Below are 9,237 nucleotides of genomic sequence, written 5' to 3'. Positions count from 1 at the left end.
GCAAAAATCAGAAAAAAGTTTTCGGGTGGCGACATAGCCAAACGAGCGGATCTTTCCCCGATATGCCACTAACTGCATGGCTATATCGGGGGTAATTCGAATGTTCGACCGTATGGCCGAACGATCGAATTACGATGCGCCAAGGGGCTCAGACGGGTCGGTCGGTTAAAAATCGGGTAAAAATCCAACCTTCCCGATCGATATCGTGGCCAGATATCGATCGGGAAGACCCGTCGGAAGCCCCCATACACGGGCAGATAAGCTGTCAAATCGGTCCAAACGACCGATATCGGCAACTTTATCCGTGTATGGCCACCATAAAGGATAAAAAACCTGTGTGGAATTGGTCAGAGTATTTTTCAGAAAATTATGAGATAAATTCGGACTTTGATAAATGGGCCTCTAATTGTAGTATCAGGTATGTTTCCCTGTTTTCTTTCTACTATACAGCACACATAATAGACAGCGGCGATCCTTGCCTTTTCGCCACCTGAGGCGGCCTTCCTTTGCCGCCCCCACCCCTCCTCACAACGCTCACCTTTTCAGAGCTGGAGGGGGTCGGGGGCGGTGCACGTCGCTAGTGCAGAGAGCGCAATTGCGCTCTCTGCACTAGAAGAGCCGAATTTCCATGTTGAAAACCGGAAATTCGGCTCTTAGTTACCAGGAGCTGCATTTTCGCCGCCCCTGGCAACCAGGGGGGTGCTGCCGCCTGAGGCGAGTGGCTCAACTTGCCTCATTGGTGGAGCGCCCCTGATAATAGAGAGATGGAAGTATTCCATGTAAAATACAGTGTTAAAGCTGTCAAGTGAGTGATATCTGACCCTAATGTCCATGTGTTACAATGTTTTCTAATGACCATATTACATACAGTCTGTATAAGGTAGAAGCATGAGCAGTCAGGCATTGTCAGTGTGGGACTGGCCCACCGGGATACCAGGAAAACTCCCGGTGGGCCCAGGCTTCAGTGGGCCTCCTGCTTCTAACCATTTGGCCTATTTCATGGTCATTCCCTTTTTCTTTATGGCAAATGCTTAATAATGGAAGAATAGCATAAGTCGACTAGGAGAATAAAGAGGTTGCGTGAGTAGTAGAGAATAATAGTTTGGAAAGTGGGCCCATGGTCTAAGGTTTTCTGGTGGGCATCCCAGTCCGACACTGGGCATTGTGGTTCCATTCATTTGGTTACTGGCATTGTACTGCCCTCTCCTGGTTCTTTCATAATATTTCTAACTCCACTTCATGTGATTCTCGATTTACTTAAAGGAGAAGGAAAGTCTGTTAGACACCCCCAAGTGATTGTATTGACTTACCTAAAACCCCGGCCAGTGCTCCTATCAGCAGAAAACTGCACCGGCCGGGGTTATACCAGTGAGCACCACAGAGAGATCTTCTTCTTGCTCCCTCTTTCTTTGAAAACTAAAACCCGAACTTTAACTAAAAAGTTGGCTATTTCGTTCTACTGCGGATGTGTTTACCCTGGGAAATTTGAAGAAAGAAGACGCTGGAAGATCTCTCCCTGGTGCTCACTGGTATAACCCCGGGCCGGTGCAGTTTTCTGCTGATAGGAGCACTGGCCCGGGGTTTTAGGTAAGTCAATACAATCACTTGGGGGTGCCTAACATTTGGCATCCCCAAGTGCTAACAGACTTTTCTTCACCTTTAAGCAATCCATATAATTTACTGCATTTCCAGAGGTCTCTACAGACTTCATGGTCAGACTGGGGGGGGCCCAGGGCTCACTCCCTCTGGGTCCCCTGCCACAAAACCCCTCTGGGCCCCCCTTTCCAGCAGCAAAGCCTCTACACCACCCCCTCCCGTGCATACCTTTTTCTTGCCATGAATAGGGTTGCCACCTTTTCTGGAAAAAAATACCGGCCTTCCTATATGTTTAAATTTTTTCCCTATTAATAACATTGGGATAATCCATAATTTTTACTGGCCAGCCCAGTAAAATACTGGCCAGGTGGCAACCCTATGCCGGGGCTGGAGAGGGAGGTTGGGGGCAGCAACAATGGATTTGGGCAGAGAGCAGGTCTGGGCCAGCGGGCCTAACATGTTTTTTCCCAGTGTCCCCTAGTCCGATCCTTCTTGTCATTACTAGGGATGCGCTGAATCCACTATTTTGGATTCGGCCGAATACCGAACCGAATTTGCATATGTAAACATTTTTTACTTCCTTGTTTTGTGACAAAAAGTCATACTTTTTCCCTCCCCACCCCTAATGTGCTTATGCAAATTAGGATTCAGATTCAGCCAGACAGAAGGATTTGGCTGAATCTCGCTGAAAAAAGCCGAATCCCTATTTATTACATAGATAATCCATTCCTGGGGTGTTTAGAATGATATTGCCAATGACCACCATTTCAAAATAACTTTAGTTATCATATGGTTGTGATAAATATGAACCGATAAATGGAGTATTAATCAACGATTCTTTATAAAGTCACTTGATGATCTACACTCCTTCAAAGGGCTTGCTCGCCAGTAGATCTTAGTGATTCTGAATGAAGATTGCCATACATGGGCCCACCAGGAACAATAATGTAATAAGGGACCTTAAAGTCAAGGCCACCTCTTCATAGTTCACTTAGCTTGGGCCCAGGACCGCCATTAGAAATCACGGGCCACGTTCAACAAAATTTTTGTGGCCCCCAAGGGCACGCCCACTCTGGCACCTAAGCCCCACCCCTGATCCCGCCCACTCCACACAACAGTTAAAAGACCACACAGACATCAGCGCTAAACAAGTAACCCCCCACACACACACATAATGATGAATGAATAATAATGAAAACCAATTGAAAAGTTGCTTAGAATTATTCTATAACAATAGCTTAAAGGTTAACCATACCTTTAAAGTGAGCCAAATATCAATTATGTATATTGAGCCCACAGCAGCAGCATCCGGCGCTCTTAAAGGAGAAGGAAAGCCCCAGGGCGCAAAACCCCTCCCCCCTCCCGTGTATTGCCCCCCCTCCCTCCTCCCCCTGGCCTACCCCTCCCGCTGGGCAAATGCCCCTAACTTGTTACTCACCCCTCTGCGCAGGTCCTGTCCATGGAGTTCACAGTCGCCATCTTCTCCCACGCGCGTCTTCTTCCTGCTCTGACCGGCGTCTTCTGGCGCATGCGCAGTAGGAACAGGTACCGGTACAGCTCTATTGCGCATGCGCCGAATGTCACGAAGTGAAATCGGAAAACTTCGTGACATTCGGCGCATGCGCAATAGAGCTTTACCGGTACCTGTTCCTACTGCGCATGCGCCAGAAGACGCCGGTCAGAGCAGGAAGAAGACGCGCGTGGGAGAAGATGGCGACTGTGAACTCCGTGGACAGGACCTGCGCAGAGGGGTGAGTAACAAGTTAGGGGCATTTGCCCAGCGGGAGGGGTAGGCCAGGGGGGAGGAGGGAGGGGGGGCAATACACGGGAGGGGGGAGGGGTTTTGTGCCCTGGGGCTTTCCTTCTCCTTTAAAGGAGAAGGAAATTCCCTGGGCGCAAAAACCCTCCCCCCTCCCCTGTGTTGCCCCCCCCCGGCCTACCTGTCCCGCCGGGCAAATGCCCCTAACTTGTTATTCACTCCTCTGCGCAGGTCCTGTCCACGGAGTTCACAGACGCCATCTTCTCCCAAGCGGTCTTCTTCCTGCTTTGACCGGCGTTTTTGGAGCATGTGCAGTAGGCGCATTTACCGGTACGGATCTACTGCGCATGCGCCAAAAATCACAAAGTTTTCCGATTTCACTTGGTGACATTCGACGCATGCGCAGTAGATCCGTACCGGTAACTGCTCCTACTGCGCATGCGCCAGAAGATGCCGATTAATCCAGGAAGAAGACCGCTTGGGAGAAGATGGCGCTTGTGAGCTCCGTGGACAGGACCTGCGCAGAGAGCTGAGTAACAAGTTAAGGTGGCCATACACAGGCCAATAAAAGCTGCCGACAGACTGTGTCGGCAGCTTATTGGCCCGTGTATGGGGGCCCCCGACGGGCTTCCCCGATCGAGATCTGGCCGAAAGTCGGCCAGATCTCGATCGGATGGGTTTAAAAATCCCGTCGGATCGCGGCCGCATCTGTTCGTTGATGCGGTCCCGCGATCCGACCGCCCGTTTGCCGGCATATCGGAGGGAGATACGCTCGTTTGGCGACATCGCCAAACGAGCGGATCTATCCATGTATGGCCACCTTTAGGGGCATTTGCCCGGGGGACAGGTAGGCCAGGGTGGAGGAGGGAGGGGGGCAACACATGGGAGGGATTTTTGCGCCCAGGGGGTTTCCTTCTCCTTTAAGCTTCCCTCCCCCACTTCATTACATTTCCCCGCTGGCTGCTACCACCACTGCACAAGTGGGATGGGCGGGTTGTAGTGGTGACGTGCAGGTCGATGGGAGGAGCGGATGGGAGTGGTGATGAGCAGGTCGGTGGGAGGATCGTGTCAGGGGAGGAGATAGTGGGAGTGGTGACGAGCAGGTCGATGGGAGGAGATAATGGGAGTGGTGACGAGCAGGTCGGTGGGAGGAGCGGGTTGGAGTGGTGACGTCAAGGTCGGTGGGAGGAGCGTGTCAGGGGAGGAGAAGGTGGGAGTGATGACGAGCTTTAGATGCGCTAGAATTCGATTGGTTGGAGTAAAGTTCACAGTTCATGCAATTCTCTCGCGGTTTAAGCGCTATGAAAGTGGAACAGAGCCCGCAATGATAAACATAAATGTTTGCCGCTGCGGCGCATCAAATCACCGACCTCCCTTCAACGCACTGTACAGTCATTAAAAAAAATAAAGCATAACACACCGCACACACTACAGAGGGTTAATATGGGCGTGTCGAGAGGCTCGCGCATACAGGAAAGCAGGATGACGTCACTGCTGCCGGGAACTAGCAGGTACCCTGGGAAACAGAGCGCGAGATTGCAGTCTCGAAAAAATTGAGCGGGAAGCCTGATGGAGAAGCGCATTTGGAGGCTGGAAGCTCCTCAGGGATGACACGACGGGTGCCTTCTCTGAGCCAGGGTTGTTCCCAGGACAGCGCCCACTCCTTCCCCAGAGAGGGACAGTCCTCAGACAGGTCCGCAAAATACGTGTTTCTGTGTCATCCTCCTTCATGGTCCTGTTTTATTAGTGGCATTGTTTGTATTTCTGGTGTGAGCCTGTGCTCATTGTGCTACAGCTTTCCCTCAGCGCCTCGGTCATTGGGTTGAATGATCGGTTTGTCTATTAAAAACACTGGGCACAGGCGTCACTATATTGTCCTGGCAGGTAAGAAGCAGCCTGTGCCATTCAGAGGCATGAGCCTCAAATGAAATGTAAAGGCCCAAAGGTGGGTGTTGTGCACATGTCTGGGATTCAAAACAGGCCTCTTTTTATATATATTTTTATATATAAAAATATATATTTTTATATATATATATAAAATATTGAGTGAAAACAAGCGTGCACTGGTCGGTGATGTCACACGTAATGAACAGCCGGTGACATCACTTGCAACACGTCATGAAGAACCCGGCGATCAGGGGCATGGGACTCCTGTCAGCTGTGCAGCCATTCACGTCGATCAGCTAGGTATATATTTATACTGACTTGAGTATAAGCCGAGGTAGACTTTTTCAGCACATTTTGGGTGCTGAAAAACTTGGCTTATACTCGAGTATATATGGTACATACAGGCCCAAATGGCTCCCACCAGTTGCCCGATAAATAGGGACCGTCTATGGCATCTTACAGTAGCCCCTTCGGCATTTGCCAGAACTACAGATTGCCAGTGCTGGCCTGGTAGTAACCCATAGCAACCAATAAAACAGCATTCAAAACGTAAGGGCATAACCCTCAAATGTAATGTAAAGGCCCAAAGTTTGTTGTTGTGCAAATGTTTGGGCTGGGATCCAAAATAGGCCCTGGCATTTTAAGTACATACAGGCCCAAATAGCCCTCACCAGCCGCCCTATTAATAGTCTATGGCAGGGTCCCCAACCATAGACACTTCTGCACTGGGCTGCCCAGCCCACAAAAACGAGGATCGCTGAATTGGATGCCGGCGCATCCAAACTTGCTGCCAACCCCCTGTCCCCACCCCCGGTGCTTGCAAAAAGTCCAAAAAAGGTTGGAGACCGCTGGTCTATGGCATCTTACAGTAGCCACTTTTGGCATTTGCCAGAACCACAGATTGGCAGTGCTGACATGGTAGTAACCGATAAAACTTTAGCTTTTTAACAGGTGACCAGCAAGGTATTTAGTATATACATAAGAGTCCATACTGCTACCCTATATCTGCTGCTGTACTGCAACCACCTGGTATCCCAGTGACGGCCCAAGAAGAGCTGGAGGTGCTGCCTTTCTGACATCCCTGATTAATAAAAACCTCCCCATGATGCATTGCTACAGACACGTTTGGGGAGTTGCCCTAGTTTATTCTCCCACTGTAAGTCTTTTGCTTTTTATAATATGAATGGAAAAATGAAAAACCCTTCTGAAATTACATCAGATACAGGCAACATGCTCAGTGTGTAACTGGCAATTCAAAATAGAAGCTGGTCCTTCTCAATCTTTGCCATGTAGTGCCTCTCAACAGGTAGCAACAACGTGTATGGTGTAGTCTTTTCTGAATAAAATAAAATTGAACCTGAAGAGTACAGTGCAAATCATAGCATCATTGTGTGTTTAATGCAGGAGTATTATACACTTATATTTTATCAGGCTGTAACTTGGATGGGTAAAATGCTTTTTTTTTTTAAATAGTAGGCTGGTGTCTCTCTTTAGTTACATGTTTTATATACGATAGCATCAACACCGAAGTATTTTTTTAATTGCAGCATGCACTTTGAACAACGCCTTGAATAGTAGTTTTATAGTCACCCCTAAAGCACCTATTTTCTTTATACTGTACATATTTAAAGGGATACTGTCATGGGAAATTCTTTTTTAAAAAAAAAGGTAATAGTGCTGCTCCAGCAGAATTCTGCACTGAAATCTGTTTCTCAAAAGAGCAAACAGATTTATTTTTATTTAATTTTGACATCTGACATGGGGCTAGAAATAACTGTCAGTTTCCAAGCTGCTCCCATTCATGTGACTTGTACTCTATAGCCGCTCCCTCACACAATCCAGGTCCCACTGCAACACGTTCAGTTTCAGAGAAACAGCCTGCCAGAAAGCAGTTCCATCCTAAAGTGCTGGCTCTTTCTGAAAGCACATGACCAGGCAAAATGACTATATATGTTTAATTTTTGTTTTTTATTCCAGTTTTGCATTTACATCACTGTATGGTTGTTAGGCTTACCTTACCATATTAAGAACCAGTTAACTTTCCTTGGAGTGTGGGAGGAAACATGAGTACCCAGAGAAAACCCATGCAGGCACAGGGAGAACAAAATGTTTGCAGATAGTGCTGGGACTCCAGCGCTTTAAGCAGTAATGCTTTGTCTGAAAGTGAGATGAAAAAATACTGGATGTGGAGTAACAATAAAATTTGTGTCTTTTCTGTAGAAATCAACAGATAACAGATTTCTTTAAACCATCTCTAAGGACAGGTATGTATTAAATAAATGCGATGCATTTTCTTTGTTTTGTAAAAACATAGCCGCAATGTTTTACTGTCAATATTAAGTTACATAATGAAGCATGACTCGTACCATTTTTCCCATTAAAATCAATGGTATGTTGTGTGCATGAGATGCATCTGTAAATGCTGCTCCAATTTAAAGTACTGTTAACCCACTTTTTCGACAAGATCAAATTAAATTGACTATTTAATTTTAATTATGATAATTTCCTTCAACATATGCACTACACCAGCCAGAATCAACATACTTTACCCTGTGTCATTATAAGTTTCCCCTTCCTAAACCCTGCCAGATAGAAAAAAAGATAGGAAAACATTTTCCTAACCAGCGATTTACCATATGCCCATGTACTTGCTGCAGAACTCTATTCTGGTGCATTCCACCTCTGGAGCAGGTGCCTTTCATATTCATAGCTATGTTTCTAAAACCCATTGGCTGGTTACAGTCAGACTGCATGATAGTTCACCTTTACATGAAGTAGACCATTGACCAGTTTGAAATAGCTTTCCTTTTTTGTTCAGCTGCTATCTTGCTGCTAGGTTCCAATTTACCCTAGTAAACAGGCAGTGGTTGGAAGTAGATTTTGGAATATGAATAGAAAATTCCTATGTCCTTTTCCCCTAATCCAGTTGCTGAGTAATAGCTTTCCACAAAGGATATTGTCATATTAGACTACACCTTTTCACTTCCTTGTTTTTCTAAAAGCTTTTGCTGGCACTACTTCTTAATATATTGGCCTAATCTCCCTAATAACTGCCATGTTATTATTGTTATATTGGTAGTATTCTAAATTGTTAGCTTATGTTCAGCACTTCCGCTTATTCCCTATTTTAAAGTTCTTTTGCAAAATATCTTGCCAAAATGTTCCACTTGACTTTTTATTCTTTTTATCCAAATACCTTCACAACACTATACCACCTTTTTAAAAAATCAAGTGCCTTTGATTGGCATGAATCTTCCTCTTACCAGAGAATTTTACTTCTTCTTATGCTCACTTTCTTGTTTCTGTTAAAGAAAAATCTCTAGACATGGGATCCTAACTTATTCCTTTTTCCCCACAAAAGATAGATGTACGCTTGAACTGTCTCAGAGTGAAGGCATTGTCAATGCTAGATATGGGAATAACTTTTCAGGAGATGGATCCCTTAAAAAACGTTCTTCGGCTAAAAGACAGAAAAAGCTATCTGTCCAGTCACCAAGCAAAAGTCCTATAATGGAGGCCTTTCTTCGAAAAGGAATGAATGAAAAACTTTGCAGTGTAAGCAACTTTCAAGCTAAATGTGAGAAATGTGGCACAAGCTTACTTCCAATGGTAGTCGTTCAGAAGCTAAGCTTATATGCCAACCTAAATGTTTATGTAGAAGACAAAGAAGAAACCTGGCAACAAGTAAAAAGTGCAGAGACAAAAGGTACCAAGTATCACTGTGTCAGTGTCAAGGTTAGCAGCCCATTTAAAATAAACAAAAGCTTTAGTGATGTTTGCTATATGCCACGTCCCAATCCAGAAACATGGCCAGCTCAAAAAGAGAGAGCCTCAGTAGCTTCCAAGTGTCAGTTAGTGCAAGATAAGCACTGGAAAAGAAGAGAAGTGAAGAAAGAGGTGAAGCAAGCTAATCAGCAAAGATTTAGCCCAGTCTCGGTGTCAGATTTGTCATTTCAGGTATGATGTATGCTTTCCGCTTTTAAAATTAGTTGTAG

At 46.0% G+C, this 9,237-nt stretch overlaps 1 protein-coding gene across 2 annotated transcripts in view; it reads left to right on the top strand.

Moving 5' to 3' along the window:
- Positions 1-4,634: 4,634 nt before the first annotated feature.
- slf2.L (SMC5-SMC6 complex localization factor 2 L homeolog) overlaps positions 4,635-9,237 on the top strand; it is a 29,427-nt gene continuing 24,824 nt past the window's right edge. The window contains exons 1-3 of one of the 2 annotated variants that reach the window (XM_041568697.1): positions 4,635-5,048; positions 7,463-7,506; positions 8,604-9,199. In XM_041568697.1, the coding sequence (XP_041424631.1) occupies positions 4,963-5,048; positions 7,463-7,506; positions 8,604-9,199 (726 nt within the window). In that variant the 5' untranslated portion in view covers positions 4,635-4,962. The remainder of the gene's footprint in view (positions 5,049-7,462; positions 7,507-8,603; positions 9,200-9,237) is intronic. The other variant, XM_041568696.1, reaches the window with a different exon arrangement.

The sequence above is a fragment of the Xenopus laevis genome, chromosome 7L (assembly GCF_017654675.1).
Source record: "Xenopus laevis strain J_2021 chromosome 7L, Xenopus_laevis_v10.1, whole genome shotgun sequence".
NCBI classification, from domain to species: domain Eukaryota; kingdom Metazoa; phylum Chordata; class Amphibia; order Anura; family Pipidae; genus Xenopus; species Xenopus laevis.
The sequence above is the reverse complement of the archived record's forward strand: the minus strand, read 5'-3'. Positions and strand labels throughout refer to the sequence as shown.